General features: G+C 33.6%; 1 protein-coding gene across 5 annotated transcripts; it reads right to left on the reverse strand.

Annotated features, from left to right (window-relative positions):
• Nucleotides 1-1,076: 1,076 nt before the first annotated feature.
• On the reverse strand, nucleotides 1,077-24,896 carry LOC128671904 (uncharacterized protein). Of its 5 annotated transcripts, XM_053748735.1 has the most exons (9): nucleotides 24,762-24,881; nucleotides 23,207-23,252; nucleotides 21,556-21,683; nucleotides 20,432-20,611; nucleotides 7,543-7,746; nucleotides 6,411-6,564; nucleotides 4,945-5,132; nucleotides 3,173-3,346; nucleotides 1,077-2,455 (listed from the first exon to the last, which is right to left on the reverse strand). In XM_053748735.1, the coding sequence occupies exons 1-9, from the start codon at nucleotides 24,864-24,866 to the stop codon at nucleotides 2,297-2,299; spliced, it is 1,338 nt and encodes a 445-aa protein (XP_053604710.1). In that variant the 5' UTR covers nucleotides 24,867-24,881; the 3' UTR covers nucleotides 1,077-2,296. The 5 variants fall into 5 exon arrangements, with proteins under 5 accessions (XP_053604710.1, XP_053604712.1, XP_053604714.1 ...); XM_053748737.1 differs by lacking the exon at nucleotides 23,207-23,252 and having other exon boundaries at nucleotides 21,556-21,796; nucleotides 24,762-24,896; XM_053748739.2 differs by lacking the exon at nucleotides 23,207-23,252 and having other exon boundaries at nucleotides 24,762-24,871.
• Nucleotides 24,897-25,631: the final 735 nt, after the last annotated feature.

Genomic DNA, 25,631 nt, shown 5'->3' on the forward strand with positions numbered 1-25,631 from the left:
ATTGTATACCTAATACAGCGTAATATCTGTCTTTTCTTCAAATCTCACAAAAATAAGTACTTTTACGAGTATGAAAAATATACAATATGAGAGTAAATTATGATAGAGCCGCCAACAGGCGCGAAATGTCATTATCATTAATCATAGTCTGTGCTCTGTGGTCAACAAAGTGACGGATCCATCAGGGAATATTCACCGCTGTACAAGAATATCGCCTTACAAGTCATCTCGTCTTTGTTTGCTTTAATCTAGGTCTATTGTTAACGCAGCGCAAATAAGCAAAACTTCCACAAATGACTTTCGATCTTTGTGCAGAATCTTAAAATAGAACCTTAAAATATAGGTAGATACTTAAACTTAACGCAGAGCAATGGCACGGAAGAATTTCGCTCCTGCTAAAGGTCAAAGTTTATAAATTTACTAAGAAAATTGGGCAGCTAGAATATAATATTTTTAAAATTGCAATAACGTAAGATTGAGTAACTGCAAATGCTTCTGCGTTAAAAAAGTTTGAACAAAAATAATGACATTAAAAATTCAATGAACATGCAGTTATTTAATTTTTTTGTATGAAAGAGTCAACAGTAACATCGAGCATATTTCCACATGGGTATAGAGGCGGAAAATAGGCATCTAGCTAGTTTAAATATATAACTCGATCATGGACGAACGAATGCAGCCATTTTCGATTCAGAATATATGAAAATAATTCCGCGGGCAATCAAATCAGGTCAGTAGGCAGCAAGGCGGAAGAAGATTGGTTGGCTGTTACCTGAGAGAAGTTTTCTCCGCTTTTGGCAAAACTACATTTCATGATATATAAATAACTCGCTTTGCCCGAACTTTCTATTTCCGTTGGATCTATTTTTTTATGGAAAGTATGAGTTATTTAGTCAGAACTTAAAGAACTGGCTATAATCATCGACATATGTGTCAATTATTCAGCTTTAACATTTATTCTTTAACATTAAAATTGAATAATAAGTTATTCTATGACTAGATTCTGTGACATTGAAAATTATTAAATCGGTTTATCAGTGAAAAATATAGTAAGGAAAAATAAAAACAACTTTATATTCTATTACAACAAGATTTTATTAAAAAACACATCTTTATAATGTTACACAGATAACATAAAAACACGACTATACCGTCTTACTTAAACGTACTGCGCGGTTTCAACTTGATGCATTTTTAAATCTTATCATCCGCGGCGCTACTTAGTCGGCAACTTTACACTTCACAATAACTTACGTACAAACTGAAAAGCATGAATAAATAAGGACACACTTTTGAGGTGAATACTTAAACATAAAGTGATAAATGTGTTTCCAAACACAATATGAATAACAACTCTTCAAGCGTACGGACCAATCAAATCATAATGAATATACACTTAAATACACAATATTCTGTCACATAATGAAAAAATCTTATATCGACATTCGAACTATGAAAACCATTTTTAATTAAATGCGAAAATTAATGAGAGCATGTGCGGTTGACAGGCATGATTGAGTGCCAATAAGTAATGAGAAATCTAACAATAGCCATGTATCAGGCCAGCCGTATTATTAATGTGGTTCTCATGCTGTCTGAACTGGACTAATAATTAAAAACAAATTATTTATAATTAAGCCGCTGTCTGAGGCCAGACATTTAATTGAATATGAAAATGAGCTCTACGAAATCAAAACTACATTCTGTTTTATTAACTTATTTATTGGTATATACTCTATATATAGTTATGGTAATTTGTTAAGGTCATATAAATATTATTATGAACATTTCAAACTTCAAATGGATTTTTACATTTTCTAATCTAAAATCAAGATAAAATTGACGACGGTTAGCTTTTTGTTAACGACTCTAGGGCCCGTTTAGGATGTAAAGCTACAATGTACTATATCTACAATCCTACTCATTCATTGGTGTCTGTAGCAGTAGGTTAGAACTTTTCCGCTAACGAGACACTTTGAAAACGTGTTCAAGTAGGGAGAAGTCCGCCTAAATGATCAGCAAACTTGCACCGGCTAAAAAGCTTACGTAACTTGTGTGGCTCTAGACTACTTCGCTGGCCTCATTTGGGAATGGCTACTTTATCCCTTTAAGTTTTTATTAAGTTAGGAACAGTAGCGAATTAGATGATTCTATAAATAAAAAAACTTCGTCTCGAGCGATATATGTACTTATTATGATGTAGGCGAACACCCTAAAGAAAATTCTTCCTGACGTTGAAATTGATTGATGTTACATAATGAATTGGACATCGAATTATTTGTGGTGAAGTCGCTGTTTAGTCAGAGTAGAGACCTTCGTACAGAGAGCGTGGCATGTGTTCGGCGAGCAGAGACTTTAGCTTCTCTCTGGGAGAGACGGGCGTGTACCGAGCCAGCGGGAAGGTGCGTGTCACACCATCGCTCAGCGCACGAGTCACTGCTGTCAAGTCCGCATCCTGTAATAAAATATTAACACTTTCTAATATTAACACATTATACTTCACGGATTAACAAATAAAAGCTTTTTCTTTCAGCTGTAAATAAAGTTACAGAATAAACTAAAAAGTTTTCGCATGAGATGGAGCCTATTGATCTCACTTCGGGTGGTTAGAGTTGCAATGAAGAAGTTAGAAAATGCCAAGCTAGCTAGTGAATATTTAAGCTAAGTAGTTTTAGATTTTAGAATGAATTTTCTTTTTGATATGCGATAATTAGCTTTTCAATCCATAGGGTTCCAAAATGTATAGGTTTTCTAATTTTATTGACGCCAAAGAACACGATCTCGCTTAGATAATACCATTCACCGTCAGCGTGGGAATGCAGCTGGAGGTTTTGGCTCGATGCCACAGAATATCCAACCTTCAACATTAAATTTATTTAAGAGTTTAGTTCGAGTTAAAAAATATATTGTATTATTAGAAAGGCAAAACAAAAATGTATTTTTCTTTATGAAGTTTTTCAGTCTATCACGATGTACAGCTTTTCCTTTTAAGCGTCAATGTGATGAATGAATTTTCTTCAGAAAAGTCATATACACATTATTCTTGGAAAAAATAAGATTGGTAGAGTATGCCATATGGTGTTAAGTCTATTATTTGTGCATAGATTTTGTAAATTTGAGCAATACATAAACGTTTTTGAATAAATAAAATATAGGGTAGTTGATAAAATACCGCGCTTTTGGTGTATTTCTCGAGGCTGCGCAGGGCCTGCTCGAAGTAGTCCTCCCCGTACGCGCCCTTCTGCTCGTCGCTGAGCCGCTTCCACATGTCCCGTGCCTGCTCCAGCAGCTTCTCTTCAGACAGCCAGGCGCTGCCGGTCGTGTACTCTCCAGCCGCCACTACCACCTGCAAATTATTTACAACTAGTTGTAGCCTGTAACAGGAGGTATTTAAATCACTCTCCCAATGGTGATCAAAATTTTTGAGCTCCTTTAGACTTGTCACGACTGCTAAAGCAGTCGTAACAATTAAACTTCTTTTGTCTTGTCGAGCGTCCATGACTGTTAAGCCGTTGGGATCGGTTGTATTTGAAGTCGATAAAATACCACCAATCCGCAATGAGCCCGCGTGGTACTATTATACTCCTTACTCCACTTTTAAATAAATAATAATAAATGTTCTATGGAATAGACTAAGCTTAATAAGTTGAACTAAATTGTAAGAAGCAGATTTGACTAGTTCCTAAGTACACTTCGTTAGGTCTATTATTCTGTTCAGTAGATGTACGAGTATCTCATAATCAGTATATTCTGAGCTACTTCTGCAGCAAGGATGATTAAAACAAAGCAACTTATTACAGAAAACATTCTCTTATATCTTTGAAATTTATTTTTTAATACAATCCTTTCAGAGCTGAGCTGCATAGGTTTTATGTTTCAAATAACGGCAAAATTTCTTGTATTGTTCATGTAGATATTATATTTGTATAATTATTCATTAACATTCACTAGGGACAGGTAGTAAATGTATGAATATGTACTACAACATTATAAAAATAAGCTTAAGATTAATTAACATGAAATTAATTTAGGAAATTATTGTCATGTTAAATTACATGGAAATCAATATGCGACATCTCTTTTATTTTTAAGGAATTTTTTTCTTGCATTTTATATAGAATTGCTGCATATTTGAGCGGCGCTGGGTGGGAGCTATTAATCAACATTATTACATAGCAGCATGGGCTAGTGAATATTCATCAACCTATTTTAATATTCAGGGGTGGTGGGTGCGAATGAAGCGATATAAAAATTGTGTTCCTACAAACGAAAAGACGTAGATATTATACGTCTACCTTAGATTTGGACCACTTCATATCCTCCCGTGGATGCCGAAGCGACTAAGAGACACGAACCTCGGGCAAGAATAGTATTCCCAAGGAGACTTGATATCAGGCGGCCGGTTGTAAAATCATAGCCGGGTCTTTAAGATTTTAATGATTTATTTTTTACGATTTACGGCGTCACTGCCCTGAACGCAACTGGGAACACACGAATATGAGGAAAATAGATCATGACGATATGTAACATATAAGCAGAAAATAAACCAGACAGGGGAAGTATATACACTCGATATTATGGTAACAGTGCTAAAGTACTATATCCACATTAAAGATGAAAGTGTTTTGCGTAGTAAATATTGCAGGGTGCTTAGAATAAGCTTATTACCGTATTTATTATTTATTATTATTACCGTAGTCATTATATTTTCTTGGAAATAATTATAGATAATACGCAGGTAGAATTTCGGACAGTGCTCTGTGTTGCTAGAGTAGTTATCAGAGCATAGAGTAGAACATAGAGTAGCCGTCGGAACATTTGACAACATCTTTGATGACGTTATGTATGTAAAACAAAGTCATGGAATTAGTAGGTATTCCGTACAGAAGTACTTATTAAATCCATGAACAAAATATATAAAAATATGAAGCAGATGGTACTCACAACGTCGACGCCTCTCGGTTTCAGTTCCCTGCGGAGGCAGGCGGCGAGTGCGTCAAGCGCGGCGAGCGAGGCGGTGTGCACGCCGCGCACGGGCGCCGCCACGTGCGTCAGGATGGAGGAGGCCAGCACGACGCGCCCGCGCGCTCGTCTCACTAGCGGCAACATCACTTGCACTAGGCGGGCCGGACCTAGACAATAAGTATAGAGTATTAAAAAGTAAAGTAAGTTAAAACACTTATTTTGCACCAAAACAAAATGAACAAAACAACTAGAAATATGAAATATGGCGACCGTATCGCTAGTGCAATCTCTTTTAAAAATAACATTTAAACAAGTATTACATTTCTAGAGTTCTATACAAGTGTCTTCAATGCTGGTCTGGGAGAAAAATAAAAGCATGGTACGCTAGCAACTTCTTCTTCCACGCGGATTGTGAAAAGTAATTGATTGTGAAAAGATTGGGAAAGGACTATAAACATTCTTCTCAGAGGCATTCTTCATTTTATGTAGTATTTAATAAGTATAAAATGTACTCCTACTACAGACTCATACCTTATTCAAAAATGTTTAATCACTAAAATACTTTTCCCAAACAAATATATTCCTATCGAAGCTAACTCGAGTAGAAATTCAGCATCAGGAGTTCAAAATGAACAACGTGTAGGGAAATACAAAGAAAGCTTTGTAATAATAAAGATTCGGGGTCAGTCTTTAAATACGAAATGAACTGTTGTACAAAAATCATTAAATAATTTATATTATTTTAAAACAAATCTGTGTCACACTGTGTCTATTAGGTATACTGCAGTATTAAGTAGCAGTATTTGCCCATAATTTTTTTAAAACATCAAAATTTCGGGGAAACAAACTTATATATTTTTATACAAAAATAATATTTTACTTATTTAGTTCTATTATTTAATGTAATAATTTAATATTTGGATAAACAAATTAGGGACTTAAAAATGCGACGAATGAAAAAAAAATGAATGAAAAAAAAAATATAGCAGTACTTAATACTTCTCAACCATCGAAATTCTAATGGTCAATAAAAGGGTTTAGTTAATCATATTTTTTTCCCAACGCATTTACAATAGAAACACACGTTTAGAAAAATCTCACGTCAGATTTGAGGGGTAAAATAAATGTATATATGTAAATGGGGGTTGTAAATATTCATTGTAAATAGTCCCCACTATTTTACAATGGCCATGGCTATTTACATTATCATTCTAAACATTAAATCTAGGAAATTGCATGTGTGATTACAGTGAGACCGGTTCTATTATTATGTACAGAAAATTACCTATAACCTTTTACGAATAAAAGAATAGATTACACGAGAAAAAGAAAGAGATTTCACATGCAGTTCTAAAATACAAGTAACGCCATCTACACAAGTCTAGTTGCGTTTTTAATCAACCCGCTACGCCGTAGCGGTTCGTAGCATCGCTCGTAGCACTCACCCAAAAGGTTGACCTCCATCGCTCGCTTGATGACTGAGAACGGCACCCACTCGAGCTCGCCGAGAGCACACCACGACTCGCAGTTGACGACTGCCCACAGCCCCTGCGCGCCATCTGGCAGATGGTCCACTATGTATAGAGACGCTGAAAGAATCTGGCGAAACAGACATAGTAGTTTAGTTGCGAACAAATAGATCTCTTTTGCTGGGGCTTTAGGTCGAATGCTACGTTGGGTCATGCCGCTCCGTTGTGTTCTGTTGTTTTCCATAGGTTTTGATGTTCGTCGATTTTCTGTCCGTCAATGAATGCCAAAACAAAGGAGCAAGACTGAGCAATGGGATTTGGCTCTTAGGTAAATAAAAATTTTAAAATTGGTTTGTCCTTATTTGTACTTTATAAGAAATGTAATGTAGTTACCTACTTAAATATGGTTAATTATATGACAAGGAGAAGCTAAGCTACCAATCAGTGATCAACAAAAAGAAAAAAAAAATGCCACAGTGTATCAGCTTACACAACAACGTGTCTAGTAATATATCATTACTAGACAATGTGTCTAGTAATATATCATTATACTTACTTATAAGAAAACGGAATATTTAATTGAAGTGAATAAAACTATATACTATTAACCTGTTGTTCCGATATATATTTTAGTTTTAATAAATTAATTAATTCTGCGAAAATTTAATTTAATTTAAAAAATTAGGGCAATAACGTCTATCCACACCCAATTTAATAATAGTAAAAGATAAAACCTTCGCCGGGGCAGGATTATGAAACGCGAGCTTTCTGCGTGGGCGACTTAATTAAGCTTGTGTAGTTACATACCGGATTGATGTTCCCCGGGAGCGGTACATGCACTAAAATCTACAAGTATTATAGTGGGTTAGGAATTACAGACCGTCAGGAATATAAGACTACAAAGCGGGATTATATAATGGATAGTTGAGTATTATCGTGGAAATGTTAATAAGCTTTGTGAAAAATTAACCGAAATTAGTTATATAAATTTGAATACACACATTTATTACTACACAGTCGACGTTTTCTCTTTTGAAATACTTATGCTTTTTGAAGAGTGAGATAACAATAAGAGATTTTTATTACAATTCTCGACTGGTGGCCGTACCTGCGTTTCAGAAGTGCAGTCAAGCTGCAGTGTGTGCAGTCGGCCGGAACAGTCCTCTTTTAGCATGTCTGCGTCGATGTTGCCAGCTTTATTTTGGAAGCCGGCGAACACGTGGTAGCCCAGGTCGTCCAGCCGGCGCGCCAGCGCATTGCCTAGGACGTTGTCGCAGCCCGTCACTAACACTGCCTTCCCGGCCGCAGTCACCTGTTCAAAAAGTTTTAAGGTTCATTATTTTTTAATAAATACTACAGTCGTATCACTTACTGACGATAATAAATTTAAATACAAGAGTGCTTATCACCATACTCATGGAGGTTGAAAGTATTTAGAAAGAATTTAAAGAAGGAGCTGCTCAAGTTTGCTTTTGGGCATTTTCAGGATTTTCTTAGTACGTCAATGTAAATAAGGCCCTAAAAGACATCAAAAACTATCTGGTAGTTTTAACTTATTACAACGTGAAAGGCGTAACTTTATAATAACAGTGACAAAAACAATTAAGTTGTAAGTTCTTACGTACTTGAAGCTATTTTAAAATAAGAACAAAAGTTGTAAAAATATGTTCTATAAACGTACACGGCGGACAGTTACTTACATAATTAATTGGTGTGGAAAAATGGGGAATGGAACGTAACAGCTCATTCATATTATCGTCACGCACACACGACCACATTTATGACGACTTATTTTCCACAATATTTCGAAACTACTTAGGTACTTTCGGATTTATTTAACTTACGTAAAGCGTGGGGTGGGGGCGTTGTTAACAGCACGAAGTTTTTAAACCTGATAATATTTTAGTTAATTTAAATATTTTTTATATTTCAAGTAACGTCGAACTATCCAAATTGGTATAAAAAATGACATAATAACTACTGACTTTATTATGGAATTTATACTGTCTGATAATCATATATATATATAATAGATCAAGCTCTGCTCATTATATAAATACAATGTTTTACACAACTTTAAACTTGATTATTTGATTTTATAATTTGCCCTGTGTGTTAAATTATAGTATCGGCGCATTGCTTAGACTTTGTTCTGACAATAATAACAGATGCTTTATTATTACTGTGAGGACAAAAGGAATAATTTTTCATCTGTGAATGAAGGTTTCGTAGTATTAGCGAGTAATGTGCAGACGACGAAATTAAGTTTTCGTCGAAAATAGACGGCGACAGCTTGATGGATGTCCGTTATAATAATCGTCGAGTGAATATTTTATTTAAGCATTTGGTGCCTATTCGTATAAAATAATATAAGTACAGAACAATTTAACATTTTAACCAATAGATTGATTTTTGTCAATTGATTGAATTTCAATAGCATTTCATTGGCTACCAGCCAAATTATTTCAAATTCCTGATATGGCTACGTGAAATTTCCCACGTTCTCCAACCTGCATGGGTAAATTTCGTGTTCATATTAGACAACATCTTTGATGGATGGGTAGAAGAAACTATTGTGAAGTTTACTTTTCATTAAATTAGTATTAATATATATATATATATATATATATATATATATATATATATATATATATATATATATATATATATATATATATATATATATAAATTTGCCCTTGCTTCTTGCTTTTTGCAAGCTTTTATTCTACTTTCAATGTTACTATGCCTCTTGTGGAATCTTGTAACTCAATTTTGATATCACATATTGACAATTTGACACCAATAAAAGCATGTGTCAAAATATTCATTCATTTAGAGCCGGCAACGCGCATGTAACACACACATGTGTCCAAAGGCTGCGGTGACCATTTTCCTTCAGGTGGGCCGCATGCCTATTTGCTTCTTCAGTATTACTTATATAAAAATGAAAAACAATTAGCTATGGGTGTGACTTATTTGTAGCTTCATTTGTTTGTGGTATGCGTGAGGCAGTGACGCCCGAGGTTAACTATTTCAGGGTTGCTTGATCGTTAATTCTTAATCTTTTAATGCTCTCACTGTTCGCAGTCACGCAGCAACCACAATCACAAACTGCGTTTGCATATTTGGATTTCGGCAGCGCTTGAGCACCCTATAACTTACTCACTACTAACGGGACTAACCGTGTTGCGATTTAATTACTTTAAATATTGTGCGTCCATGATGTCCATGTTACTTCCATGTTTAAATAATATGCTTATTGAAATAAGGAAGTAATACGTCCTAATATTAAATATTAGGACGTATTACTTCCTTATTTCATGAAGGAGGAATTTTCATCTTATTTTATTCTGGAGAAATTTTCATCTTATTTTATTCTGGAGGAATTTTCATCTTATTTTTACTATAACATACCACATAAATAATTGGAACTGGACATTGTTCGTCTTAATTTTTAATTAAATTATCGCGAGCTAATCGTACTAATGTTTTAAAACAGTAACGTAGTAAAATATTTTACGAATACTTCAATTTTTAAAATAATAGACCAACTTCTAATTAGAAGTATAAATATAGTTTTTTTTTGAGTAAACCATTGTTACACTTGGGAAACTTGTTTCATAATTTCTATGGTTTTCCATCGATACCAATAAAACTCAACTACCAGCACAAGTTTCAGTCAAGTATTTTAATTGAAACACGGTTGTTGACTCCACTGAACTTCTGTTGTTAATAAAGTGAACTTTAATCAAGAAATAACTTCAACAAGTCTATATTTAAGTAAAGCAAACCGGTTAAATGGCGGTAATCAGTTTAGAAAATATTGTAGTTGCAGAAATGTGGTGAAACTTCCTTCGTAAGTCGAACTACTTAACTGGTAAAACTGAGCTTAGGGCCGTTACAGCTGAGAGTACACCCGCGCGTTCCCGCTAGAATTTTAGAGGAAGATACAATTTACAGAAGCGGCGACGTTTGAGAGGCACTCGCCTGCGTTAATTAATACGTTTGATATGATATTTCTATCACAATAAAATGTTTTGCAGTTAGTAATGAAAACAGCAACATTACTAATATTTTCTTTGGAACCATTTATTCTGTAAAAACAGGACCATTAACCTATTTTAAATCGGAGTTTAGTAAGAATTGATGACGCAAGCCAGTCTGCTGAGGTCTGCTGAAGTGTTCGCTCATATACTCCTTTCAACTTTGGAATAAAAGGTTGATTCTTGTTTAATTATGTATTTGAATTAAATCATATGACAAAGGTGTATCTTCGACTGAATTATTTATCCAGACGCCATATAAAAGCATTAACCACACACAATATATACTGATAAAGCATTATTAATAAAATCGAATTTCATCTCAGAAATACTTTTACAGACGTAAGTTATGGCAATAAGTAATATTAAATATAAGGGGATTCGTCGCCTTCGGCTCAATGGATAAACAAATTGGATTTGGTAGGTAATTTGTGACTTACTTTGAGAGATGGCTTCATACTATTGAAATATTTTAGGTATTATCAAAATTAATAAAATCAGTTCTCTAATTTAGATTCCCTTTGGTAGTTTAGTTTACTAGTGTACTAGGGGGTTTTATTTTTTATTTAGTATTTGGCTAAAATATTTACTTCTTGGCAATTTTTAATAATGACCTGCGGCGTTATCTTGCTTATTTCGAATATTTTTTTCTCAGATATCTTTTGCAAAATCCATCGATATTTTAACTTCTAAACTTAAAAAAGGGTAAATGTATTTTTTTTGTATAGCAGTAGCAATTTGCTTTCCGATGGCATGTTCCCTTGGGAGAGTAACGTAGCGCACGACCTTATTCCGCGTGTCCCGCTCCAGTGCCCAGGTAACCATTTGAGAAGCGCCTCGCCGACCCAGGACGAGAACCATCCACCCTGGGATGCTGAACTGCCATTTCTCAAACTGTCACATAATTCTTAAAACGAATCAGAACAATCATTACAGTAACTAATAATTTATCAATAAATTGGACAACAAATATAGTTTTCAAAATGTTTGCCAATTATTAGTCGCCGCGCCGTGGCAATAGTTTTTAATTTGCAACGTTATAAATAAAATATCCTTCATTGACTATTTTCAATTTAATAAAGTAAGTATAATAAACCGCTAATACTCCAGGAACTTACAAAGGTTTTTTCGAATAGTTTGAGAACCTGTGCCGTTAACGAAGTAATAAATAAATAAAGAACACCCACAAACAGTTTTTTCTATATCTAATCCACGAACCAATTCGGAATAAGTATGTAATTAAATTTAGTAAATTAAAAAATAGGTAAGTATCTAGTTGCAAAATAGAAAATAGAATAGAAAATAGAAAATTAAAAGCCTAAAGTAAATATTCAATAGGAACATGCGGTACAAGAGCGGACATTTTTCGTGCGTGCGTTCATATAGTTATAATGTAAGAATTCTTTTAGATTTTGCGGCCCAATATAGTAATTATGACTTTTTCATAAGATTCTTTTTTGTTTTAGAATAAATGTCTTATTAAATGTTTCTAATTATATATATTAAATGTTATTTATATTTATTAAATGTTTCTAACTACTACGATTAATAAATCCAGAGTATGTGGGTAATTAATGTCACCAGGAGTAATTTATCGTTCATTAACTTCCTGCTGGCTATCAGGAATGCCATAGTCGTAAACTAAACCTTTACTATTAGATAAACGAAAGAGTATTTTTACATAATTGTTATAAAAAGAAACAGTATTTCATGGTTAATAAACTATGTCTGACTTTCAAGTTATTATGTACATGGAATTTCAACCTTTTATATCCCAAACAACCGTTCTGTACAATTTATAGAATTTGGGGCTTTACCAGCTAAACCTATATATTTTTTCTCGAATTAAGGTTTGCAAAACTTTTTATTTCTTTTTTTTTATTTCCTAAACTACCCTAAAACATATTTAAATTAAAGAATTCAGGTAAAAACAGCATTACAAGTCCTAACCATATTTTAAGTATTAAATGATAATCAACAAATTGATATAGGTACATATGTTGTTGTTGTTGTGTATGTTCAATAACTTACGTACCTTACGTAATTGACACCAAAACTTTATTCCATTATTCTTTTGTCTTTACAGCCAGGTTGTAAGTACTGCCGAAGCCCAGGGGTCTGTTCTTATGGTTATTTTTAAATTAAGAATTTGAGTGTTTGACCTCAATCTGATGGGAAGTAAATATGAAGTCTAGAGTGGAGTGGTTCTAGTCTATAATCTGAACAATACTCCACGAGGAGGACAATTTCTTTCTCCTCTGAGTAAAGTGCCTGCCAGGAGTCCTTCATATAGCAAAGCGAGTCAATGTCGGAGGCCTGAAATATCAGCAGATTGTGTGCCCTCCGCACACTTCTGCTGCTCGAAGGCGTAATTAATTTACTTGTTCCGTTATACATATTCATACATGGGTTTACTTATACATATATTATGCGTAAATCTGTTTTGTGTGGTTTAGTCTGCGGCTTGAATTTGATTCTGAACGAATTATTAGTTTTATAAAACTTTTACTCCACTCTAATCCACTAAATAAATTAATTCGTTATCGTAATTTAATGTCCATGTTATTGTAGAATAGAAGAATTATTTTTTTTATAAATAAAATTTCAAGAACGCAATGTAACTGTTCAATAAATTTATAATGGTAATTAATTAGTGGAAACTATTGGTTTTTGTAACATTTTATTGTTTTCCTACATAACTGTGTGTTTCCCAAATAAAATAAAATAAAATAAATTAAAAATCGTTGATTTTGGTAGATTTCTAAATATTAGTCTACAAAAATGAATGTTTCCGATATTAATCGATTTATATCTATGGAAAGTAGCTACCTATTTACATGGTACTACCTAAATACACAAAGAATTTTAAAATGTACATTAGGAATTTTCAGTGTAGGATTTCCGGCTGTGAACATGGAGATGAAGGCGTTATTCCGGATCACGGCTCGTACGTTTCGTCGAACAAGAATATTAAAGCTGGTGGACTGGAGAACTTACCCGTCTTAGGTTATATAAATATTTGAATATCGAAGAAAGTCGATTTCACAAGTTTTTCTTATCTCTGTCTGTCTGGTATATTAATGCGGGTGATGCCGCGGGTTAAATGTAGTCTTCTATATTAGCATAAAAATAAACATTTATTTAGCAGCAAAACTAGAATATTATTTATTTTGGGCAATCGAATACTTTTTGAAAACCTCATAATGTTTCCTAAGTTTCCTATACTCAGCCCACGCCTAAGCAATATTTCGCCGGCGTAGTCGCCGCCGCGTCTATGTCAACAGCGAACGAGACATTGCGGGAAGTCGCCGCTTACTCATCCCAGCTTCATTTGGCATTATCCGAACGTTGTGGGTGGCGCTCGAAGCGCACTAGCAGATATTGCGTAGGTGGTAACTAACGACTTTCCGGAGATTTCTTTAACGCGATACTCAGATTTTATTCTCCCATTTGAAAGTTTTAATGACGCCATGTTATGTGTCATCTTAATTAGTGTGTGCTTCGAATGATACGGAACATGACATATTTAGAAAGAAAATTTACAAAGGTAATTTAAATACATTTAAATTGACTTCAATCTCTATTCATACTTTTTATTATTTGTATAGTCTATTATTGTAGTATCAATAAATTAAAATGTATATAGTATAATCAGTTGTGTATAGTATAATATGTGTAAAAATAAAATGTGTATAGTAATCAGTTTATCATATCGGAATCAATCGCATACGATTATAAAATCTGCAATATCTATACTATTATTTTAAAGAGGTAAGCGTGTGTGAGTTTGTATGTTTGAGGCGGGTAATCTCCGAAACTACCGAACTGATTTCAAAAAATTCTTTCACTATTAGAAAGGTACCTACATTATCCAATATTGCAATAGGCTATATTTTATCTCAAAATTCCCACGGGAGCCAAGCCCAAGCAACATCTAGTAACCTATATATCAACAATTATTTTTTATTTGTTTCCAGTCCAGAATGTTTGCAAATCGTAAGTAGGCGTGTGCAATGAACTTTACTATTTGAAGCTCAAACAGAACACCTTTATAACAAAGTTATATAACATTTTCACCTTTGCTCTTAATTTTATTTAAAAAGCAGTTTGTCCTAGAAACAAACCAGAGCTTGGAAGGTAAATTATTGCATGTGGGAGCAAGGACGGATATATACCAGAATAAGGAATTCATAAAGTAAATACTTCTTGTTCTTCGTGTCAGCTTGACTAATTGGGCCATATTAATATTGACCAGTACTTATGTCGATTTTGCTGATTGACGGGGAAAGAGGTACACATTTCAACTATTTTTCAAATAACATCTCAACAACTCATAGAAAATGGAAGAAAGGCAAATACATAAGTCTGTCTGTTTGGCTGCTATGGTGGCTCTCTTTCTGACAAATGCAAGGTTACCGTTAAAATAAACCTTAACATTTTGAAGATTCGACATGATATTATCAACAGGCCTGCCTGCCGACAAAACTACTTGGTAATGTTATTGTTACCAAAATCAAATCATTTATTTAGACATTAGATGTTCACAGACATCTTTTGTCATATTCTAAATTAAATAATATTTATCAAAGCTTCAAACTAGCTAGCTAAACTAGCATTTCGGAACGACCACTGCTGAGAAGAAGCCTGCCGAAAGAAACATACCTATAATATATTAATGGTAATGAAATATTTAAGAACACTTTGTAGCATGCAGCCTTAGCAACTCGGAGCCAGACAACATTTGTAATTATTTTTCGTGCGACATCTGCGGGAGGATATGGAGTGGTCCTATTTTAGGGCGGGAACACACGCCACTGTGTTCAGCACCATGTAAGGCTAGTCCTTACATGGTGGCTATCTATGTGAATGCAAAAATTGATAATTTTAAAATGTTTACTTGCGTAGTATTTAATATTAAAAAACTTGTTTTCGCTTTTAAATTAAAATATGCCCTTTTTTAACATGGACTGCATGAATAACGCTTGTTAAATGGAATCTTACAAAAGTTAAATAATTATACCATAAAAATTAAATATCACGTTTGTACTTTATTTATTTTAGAGTGCTATGAAGTATGAAATACTATGAATATTCATCGTCTCATAGGGCTTTAGGAGCCCAATTTTCGAATTTAATAGTCGTTGAACATTTTGTTATTTCGTATACGAAATCATTACTTATGTAATTGTATGTATGAGTAGGTATTTCTCGTATAAATTAAAAATATCCAAATTGTGCCCTCCTATGCACTGCGCTCATCTCGCAGGCAGCATTCTCACGCTAGATGTCAATTTGTCATTATTTAATTTTACTTAGGTACCTATTGTAGGAAATAACTACATATGTAATATTTCTCAATATAATTTATTGCCAAAAATACATAATAACATTACAGTGATAACAACATTGTACATCTTACTTTAGAATAATAACACACTGACACTTAACTCGAATAACACTTTATATTATTTTCACTAAGTTGAATACTGTCTCCGAGGGCTCACTAGCGCAGACTGAGCCGAGAGTTGTGAAAATCACATACCCCACTTTTACTCCGACCATTATGGTGTGTTATGACATAGCGATCTCTGATTGGCTAATATTTTAAATGTCATTTATAGCGGTAAATTTACAATTTGTTGAATTTTTGTGATGTTTTATGAATAACGCTAACACTATTTATTAATATCCAAGTAGCAAGGGATAGTCATTTTCCTGAACTCGTGTTATACATTTTTTTTTGATTAGTTAATGTTTTTTTATTCAATAGCACGTATACGTAAAACATATTATAGACATTCGATGTACAAAATTCAAGTTTAAGCAGCTGTTCTATATCATCGGCTACTAAATGAACAAACTCATCGTTCGAAAGCGAATCCACATGTGGAATTGAAATTCATTGGTTAAACTTAAAAATCGACCTCCGGATGCTGTTTTCGCCACAAAATCCAATTTTATGAGCTCCTTCATATGGTAATGTCTCCATATATTAATGGTAACGTAATATTTAAGAACACTTTGTAGCATGCAGCCTTCGTAAGCTGGAGTCATACAACATTTGTAATTGCTTGTTTTTTAGAAGTTCTTATTAAAATAGAAATAAATCTGGTAGTCAAATTCCCTAAGGGTGGGTTGCATTCAATGTGGACGTTAACTTTAACCTGCACGCGCCGTCGTCGTTTAGATAAAATGGCGTACTTTGGGGTTTTCTGCGCAGGTTAAAGTTCGTCGTCAAGATTCAACGTCAAGATTGACTGATGTATACTTTTATCATTTTCATTAAAGAAATATATAGAAAATATTAAATTTACGGAAAATATCTAATTGTACGATTTAATTTAAATATTTAAAGTTTAGTACAAGTATGTATGCGAGTGAATACTAACAAATTATTTGAAAATATAGTAAAGTATATTTTATTTTGTGATTTTTTGTATAATCATATGAAAATATTTCACACAAGTAGGCTGGCTATGTGATTATAAAACTTCAGGATAATCACGAACTATTTTTTAAACTTTTTCACCGCTTCCATTGAAAATTAAGTTCCGCAGCTGAAGACCCAGTGTTTGTGTAGAGGGTTTGATTTACGTTTGTCGGTGGGAGGGCCCACACGGCCCGTATCGAGATAACTACTAACTAGACGGTCAATTCTGAACTCGCAATCTAAGTTTGTTTGAAAAATGTATGAATAAATTGTAGATACGATCTGCCATTCAATAAACCTCTGCATGTCTGCGTGTGAAGAAGTCAATTTATAAACATCGCTTTCTTCAGAGATAAATACATATAAATACAGACAAGTATGACTATACAATATATAATAAAAATGCATAGTCTGAAACAGTTACAGATTATAAATTATATAATTCATATGTATTTAGATTAGATGAAAGGTTAAGTTTTCAGAATCGCCCAACTAGCTCGTGACCGCTGATCAATTTATTTACTCGGTATCGTGTGCAACTGCAACTCACATCTACTACCCACTGGCATTTAGTGCTTACAGTTACGTACGGTTGGGAGAACCGAACCACAAATTGAAGGACTTTGTGTTTCTAATTTATTTTAATTGTACATTTATTAGTCTTTGGTGTTTCATAATTAACATTATTTATATAACAATACCTAAGGAGCAATGTAAGACACTCACCCATTTCTCTTTATGAATATTGTATTAATAATTAAAGTGTTAATGAATCTGAAAATTGATAGCAGTCTTTGATTATTGCCATGGATTTGGCACTTCCCATACACCGATGTTCTTGCAAACATTTTGTTTTCAAAGGAATAAGGAACTTGCTGATATCTGGAAAGGTTAACTTCGTTAAGTAGATTGATCTCGTAATCGTCGATGTATGATGCTATGTACCAAAGATTTTCTGATGCGAATACTTTTATGTATCACTTAAAGTAGTATGTATGTATATAATCTATTAAAATTACAATATTCTAGAAAACGAAAACAGTAAGTTTGATAATGCTATGAGTAGAAAATGCTTCATGATTTTGAAACAAAGATAAATCAATGAAACCGTTTGTGTAATTTTGTATAATATGAAACTATTTATTATGAAAATAAATGTTGTCAGTACCAAACATGCGACATCATGAACACTTTATAATTTACTAGCTGTTGCACGCAACTACGCCCGCGATAGCCTATTTTTGACCTTGGGTCATTAATTATGTAATTGACATAATACCAAACTTCTTCAAATGTCCATAGTGTACCCCTGCTCTTTCGTTGATATTTTCAGAAAACCTTTAGTAGTTACTTATTACATAGAGTAGCAGGTATAACGAAAACATTAGATATTATGAAAAAATATATTTGCTCGGTATAATTTTAAATATTATAGCAATCAAAAATATTTTACTTTTTATACTTGAATATGTAGGAAGCCTTGGAATGATGGCTAAAAGTTGAAAGCAATATGAGCGGACTTGGCCTTTGATAGGCGAGTATATATAATGGCCATAGGCCTTTGTTCAGCGCGGTGAAAAAGGTTAAAAACATCATATAGTAACCATAATAGAGAATGGTTTTTATTCACTACCATTTTGCAGGTTTGGATGACGAAATAGGCCTTTCCTAAAAAATTAAAAACGAAAGTCTAGATTGGTTATCTTTCATACAAATCGGGCTTAGTGTGGAAAGTCCAAATTATACGTCGTTACTAGCTTTTGCATCAGTAGATATAGTGTGATGCGCGTACAGACTACGCGTACAGATTAAGATAGTCAAATTCTCAAAATAAATTGGTTTCTAATCGTTTAAAGACCCGATTTTTTGGCTATGATATTGGCTAGTATTATGTATAGAATATAAATATATTTTTTGGAAGTTTTTGTATTCCATGTGTCGAATTTTAAAAGATATTTACAAAGCAACCTGTATGATTATATATATATATTGATATATTATAAAGAAATACACGTTTTAAGCAATATTCAGGTACATGTTTATTTTTAAATTAACGAAGTAAAAATATAGAAATCCAGAGACCCTAGAGTAAATAAATTTTACGTTTATAAACATTGCCAAACTCCCACTCCTCGTATAAATATTACAAGCGGCTATCAAACAAATACCAGTTTTATGTATAAAACGTTTTTAGAAAATAATAAACGAATGTGTGATTGTGAAAAGAGAGGACACGATGTGTTGTTGATGAAGTACGATGAAGTTATACAACAAATTAAGTATTTGAGTTTAATTGTAATTTAGGTGTAGTGGAACTGCATGTCATCACTAAATAATATGAAACAAAGTCACCATTCGTCCGTTTCTGAACTCTCTTTTTTAAATTACGCAACGGATTTTGATCTAGTTTTCACTGTTATTTAGACAATTATTCCCGAAGGTTTATAGACCTAGTACGAAGCCGGGTCAGGTTACTAGTAGATGATAATAATAATAACAAATATTTAACTATCTTTACGATTCTTTGTCCTTTACAGAGACGTTGCGAAATTGGCAGAAACCTCATTATAAATTTACTCGGTTGCTCATACTTAGGTGTTTCCCACATATTTTGCAAATTATAGGTATTTATCGAACCACTTTGAGAGCTATAAAGTTAGATAAATTTAAAACTAAAATAAGGAAATTAGGAAGTGCTTAGAAGTACGACGCATAATATTGCTTCAACTCCAGCTTAACAATATTTTAACTTATTGCTAGTTAGCTAGGGTTAGCTGGGTATTAAGCAGCGAAATTAGTATACGTACCAATCTGTGTCGAAATAAAATTATTGCCCAAGACAACATTTTTTGATTTAAAATTAGAAACTAGAATAAACAAAACTCAGTTCAGAACGTCCCGTCCGCAAACCCAATTAATTATGTTATGTGTGCTTTCAAGATTGTCTGAGTGGAGCACGGCAACATTGAATTTTATAAAAAGTTATTCTAAAATTAATAAAATTTCAAGATATTTTTAAATAAGTAAATACATGTATTATGTAATTTTACCTAAGAATACAATAAAATGCCTGAAACTGAAAGGATAGGTGTATTGGCGCTGCCTGTGAAAATTATATGTTATAAGATAAGGTGAGATGTCGCGTGGGAGTCGTGAGCCCGACACGAGAATTGTTACATTTACCTGAAAGGAAAGCTTAATAATGTCGATATTGCCGTTCTGATGAATCAAACTTTCGCTAAGGTCCACAAACTGAAACAAACAATCTAAACTAGTCTTCTGGAGATATCTCTATAAGTCCGCATCAGCTGGATCTTCAAAAGGTTAACAACATAAGTTGTTAATTTATTCTAGATTCTTTTTTATTCACGTACTTTTTGTCAAAACCTCTTTCGTAGTATTCCGAATTTTAATGTTCTGTGAATTGTGATAGAATTATACGATAGGGCGAGGAGATGGCGAACTAGTTCAGCACGGTGGCTGCATCATCTTCAACAATGTCCCATGGAAATTCCTGCAATTACCTGCAGATTGTGGTAGAACCAGAGTGAGCCGGTAACAGAGATGGCGAACCAGAGGAAAAGCGTGAACACGGAGATCTGGCTGAGGTGGAGCGCGTTCAGAACCGTGGACAGCACCACGGCTAGCGCATGGCACAGCACCACCGGCAGCGCGCAGCGATCGATGATGTCCCATGGCACTTCCTACAATGTAAACCCCACTCAATTTATCGATGTCATTAAGTATTGTAATGTCGGATCGAAGATAGCTTTCCAGGATGATAAACATTTGGATTGGATGTCAAAAATTTCAGTATTTATTATTTTAAATAACTATGTCAATCTATTTCTATGTAATCAATTTTCAGTATTTATTATTTTAAATAACTATGTACAAATAGTTAGGTTTATTTACTGCAATCTTCTCTTTAACACAAGATTAGTTTTAAAAACAAATTAAATTATTTTTAACCCACACCTTGACGTAAAGTACAATTAATAAGTATTACTTTAATTGTGCTTCGGAATCCAAAATTATTTCATAGAGAAATTATCACGTAGACACCGAACACAATAGAGTACTTAGTAAGTTACAAGTGCACTTAATAATTTTTTTACATATAGTTACTAAACAAGAATAAATTATTGAATACTAGCTGTTTAGCCATGAAAGTGTGACGTGCAGACAGGCAGACTTTTGCATTATTATGTGGATTGGTTTATACAGTAATTAATTTATTGTAAAAGAAAACAAAATACTAGCTGCTTAGGTACGCCTCCGACAAATGTTCCGTTTTGATGTAAACATTTCATATATGCGAGAAATTATGCTTTTTTTGAAGCATATCACTTATTTTTTACTAAATTTGATATTTTTTTTTGTCATTTAAAAAATGACAAAAAGTCATTTAAAAATGTAAATATAAGAAAAATAATAATATCATTATTCACTCCTTTAATAACTGATGTTAGGTTAGATGCTGCCATAACTCGTAAGACATTGTTATTTAGCTGAGAACTATTATATCCAGAGGACGTAGCCCGGTACTAGGATCCGACCAGGTGAAATAAACACTAGACGCAAATGGAGACAGATCTTCAAGAATCTTCATCGGTCCTTCCTTTATCCAATACGAAAGAGTACTTACCTGTGATTGCGACTGTGGGTTTTTGATGAGTGAACCTCTTCTAGCCGAGGGCCTCCTGTGCATGGAGGGCGCTGTGATGGAGGCCCTGCGCGTCACGTCTCCGGCCACCATCCTAGCTGCACCCGGTACTATCCACTGAACACAAACCACTTCTTACAACGCTCACTTCTTTATCAATTACAGGGTAAACTAACTTTAAATTGACTGTTTAGATTTACGATTTGCGGGTGGAGTTTAAATTCTGAAATGATTACAATTTTGTTGCTTTCGAGAATAATTCTCAGAGTCCTTTAGAGTTAAATTTTACAATCAATGCAGGATAAGCAGTTGATTACATTTTACGTTTTTCTATCGCTCGTAGACCAGCATTCCTGATTTATTAATTACTAGCGGCTGTCTACTACTGTCCCGGCTTCGCTCGTGTAAAACGTAATAAATTATACACACTAAATAATCACACTATCTATTAAAAACCCGCATCCGTTACGTAGTTTTAAAGATCTAAGGCTACGTATATAGGGACAGACAGACAGCGGGAAACGACTTTGTTTTATACTATGTAGTGAAATGACATCACTATATTTGTACAGTTTCAGCTATACGTCACCAACGCTGTTGTTTATTTCAGTAAGTAATATTGCTAATGAAAATTGGTAAGGTCAATCGGGTCACGCGTTATAAGTGGACTCCGGGGAGGCCTGGTGATCGTAAATAGAAAGTGCAGCCGATGTAAATGTCGCGAATCGTTCGTCAACAGCGGCCGGGCAACGTGTGTTTATTTTTATGCTGAGAACGGTCACTGCGACCTAAATCATCTTCACCATCCAAACACAGTTAACCCCCGATTCAATAAATTCAATCAAAAGGTGTTATAAGTTCAAAATTTTGTATGTATGTTGCTATCAATGAAAAGGTCTAAATGGTTCTCAGGCAAAAATCTAATCGGCCGTTTCAAGATTATAAGCGCTTTTTTAGTTGATGTTGAAAAAATTTTCATATTTATAATGTCATGAATTCATAAGAAAACCAGTTCAATCCCTACTGTAAATTTTGCATTGAAAGTGGAGACAATTTGGTATCTTCAGCCCTATCATAATATTATTTGAGAAATCAATTGATAACATAATCATGCAGGTATTTGTTTGGTCTTTCTTTTTGAGAAATAATTATTGAATTTGTCTACATATAACAAGGTTCAAGGTCCTTTCAACCTTTCAATATTTTATTCTTAAGCAGCTCGGTACAAGAACGTACGCCATGGAATAAATAAATTATGCAGTGTACGAGTTCGCAGTTTATATTGAAAAACAAAACAATACGAGGAGCTTAGCAAAGAAGGCTTTGGAATTATAAAGTGAATTACTTTTGACAAATAAATTTGTACCATTGTACCTACTGATTTTTACCGACAAATTGCTCGAAATCATTCAAAAATAATTCAAGTGCCTCATTGTGTATTTGTCCGAAACGCCAAAACGCTAGAATTATTTTTGAAGATTCAAAAGTGCTAAAAAATTCATGACTTTAAACATGTTGTCTTTTTTTTCGCCACAGTGGCCGACAACAATATAAATTCAAACAAAAGCCAACACGAGGCCTCCACTAATTGTTTTATTTTTCATTCCTTCAGAATTTCTTTTGAAGTACTCACTTTCGGTCGAGGTGAAGGAGAGAAAACAAAAAGTGCTGTTTGTGCTCTAGTTCAAACGTGTTTTTTTCATTAACAATGCTGATTTGTTTTTAAAACAATTTATAGAAAAAAGTTTTGTTAATAGAAAACTGTAAAGACATTTAGAAATTTAAAAAGAGTGTGTTTACAAGAAAGAATTTGAGAAGGTGTAACTTGTAGCTCCAAGCAGTTTTTTTTGTAATTAGGAGTTTTCTTCATTATGATTATTTATTACTTTGTTACCTAACTACTACACGTTCAGTGCCAGCGAAAAAAGTATTTCTCCCTTTCCCTGAACCAATCTCTCTGGTTTTTATCATATTTATTTTACCAATACACTTAAAACTGATATAATAATTTTAGAAACAGATTCAATATTTTATAGAAACCTCATGGAATAAAAGCCATATGATTAGGAAGACATTTCTCGGAATCTAACTACCTATCTTTTAATTAGTACCTAATGCGTGAATCTGTAACGGTTATGTTATGTAGTTGTATAAGATAGGAGAAGTTGCGATAGTCCCGAGGCAAAAATATCAGTGACATCGGCCGCCTCCCACGGCCTAATGTATGTTTAGTAGTTTTCACTCCCGCCTTAATTTAATCGTTCAATTTTAATTTGTTTATTAATAAAATGGTGCGACCGATTGTGAGATTGTATGTTTAATACATACAATTTAATAAATAGATAAGATTTGATAAAGTAAAGTCTGTAGAAGTATTTCATAATATTTTCTGTTTTATCCACATTGCTAAAGAGGTAGAGTACCACCGGGGCTTTTAATTCGTAAAACACATTAAATTTTTCAAAGTAGGTACGTGAGATACGAATTTTTCTACTGCTGATATATGTATCAACTGCTATTTTCTGTTATCCTATGTAAAATGTATTAGAATGTTAATCTACTTTAGATTATAGGATAACTTCAAAAGGCAGATAACTAAAGCGAAAAAATATTGTGATCTGTACTGAGTGAATTTATGTACAAAGTAAAAGCAGTCGTTAATAATGTACATATGCTTGCGTTGAATTATTTAATGAACATTCATTGAATATTAGGATATGATCAATCAGGTGATAGACTTAAATTATCTGATATAAATTTTAAAATAAAATTGAGTAAATCTTTTTCAATGTTTCGTGACACCTGACATTTTCCTGAATATAGCTAGCCCACGCAGCGGGGTAAAATAACCAAATTGAATTTGTAAATTTGGTTTGAAGCGCCGCTGCCGTGTCTTTATGATCACCGGACCACTGAACGAACCTCTCTACCATCACTTTAATAAATGTACTTAGCGTTCACCGAGCATATAGAACTGATACGATAACTATCATGAATATGCACACATGTATTAATTTGAGTTATAGACATTATCCATCCGTTTGAAATTTTCATTGAATTCGTAGATATACTTAAGTATTTTTAGGTTTAAGTTTTGACCATAGAAGTAGTATATTATGTACGGATAAACTTTAACGGATACAATGTTTATGAAAACAATATTCTAATACGATTATTATGACACGTACAATATTGTGGGTAAAGTAGGGAAAGTCACTCTCGCGCAAAGGAGAAGGCGCTCGGGCGGGCGGCCGCACTCGATCGCGGATGCTCACTGGCCTGCGCGAACGCATACATGTTGGTTCCGAATTTAAATAAAACACGTACGTACATTATTATTTATTGCCAGATTTCGACTAGATTGTAAAATCAGATATCTACTCAATGTGCCGACTTGAATGTTTTTGGCAAAACATCTAAACATTAAATCAACTCCGGATAGAAATAGCTATTTATAGAATAAAAATGTTATAAAAACAATGTTTTCTTTTATTTTAACGCCACTATAGTGATTAAAATTTCACAATGATTACGAAATGGATTTTCAGTGTGATAGTTAGTAGATAGTTAGTAGTTCAGTAGATAGGTATGTATAGTTAAGAGTAGCTAATTTGTAGTGTCATAAATTTCATTTCTTGAAGGTTTTTTTAATAAATAAATCAATATTTAATATGTAAAACAAAATAAAAATAAATTTTATGCAATGTTTTTCCAGAATTTATGTATTTTTCCAAATGTTTATACAGCCAACAAATATAATGTTTAAGGAGCGCCTTCAATGGGCAGGCCATGTAGAAAGCATGGAGAATGACAGAACACCTAAAAATCTCCTAAATGGTAGACCCGACGGGCGGAGACCCCCTAGAAGGCTGAAACTGAGATGGTTGGATGGGGTACAGCACTAAAGCACTTGGAGTTCGAGCATGGAGAAATGAAGAAGAAAAAAAGAAAAATAGACAATATTGAGGGACCCCAAGAGCCTCTTATTCGGAAACTATTACATTGTAATAATTTAAAAAGATTAGTTTTATTTCGATAACATTGTAATAAAAAAAGTA

The sequence above is a fragment of the Plodia interpunctella genome, chromosome 8 (assembly GCF_027563975.2).
Source record: "Plodia interpunctella isolate USDA-ARS_2022_Savannah chromosome 8, ilPloInte3.2, whole genome shotgun sequence".
NCBI lineage: Eukaryota > Metazoa > Arthropoda > Insecta > Lepidoptera > Pyralidae > Plodia > Plodia interpunctella.

What these genes read in the sequence shown, in the direction of transcription:
- LOC128671904 (XM_053748735.1), bottom strand. Translation starts at nt 24,866, where the DNA reads ATGCGTTCGCGCAGGCCAGTGAGCATCCGCGATCGAGTGCGGCCGCCC. An exon ending in CTCCTTCACCTCGACCGAAA is followed by an intron (nt 21,684 to 23,206) that starts GTGAGTACTTCA and finishes TTCAGTGGATAG; the next exon opens with TACCGGGTGCAGCTAGGATG. An exon ending in GATGGAGGTCAACCTTTTGG is followed by an intron (nt 5,133 to 6,410) that starts GTGAGTGCTACG and finishes CTTATTGTCTAG; the next exon opens with GTCCGGCCCGCCTAGTGCAA.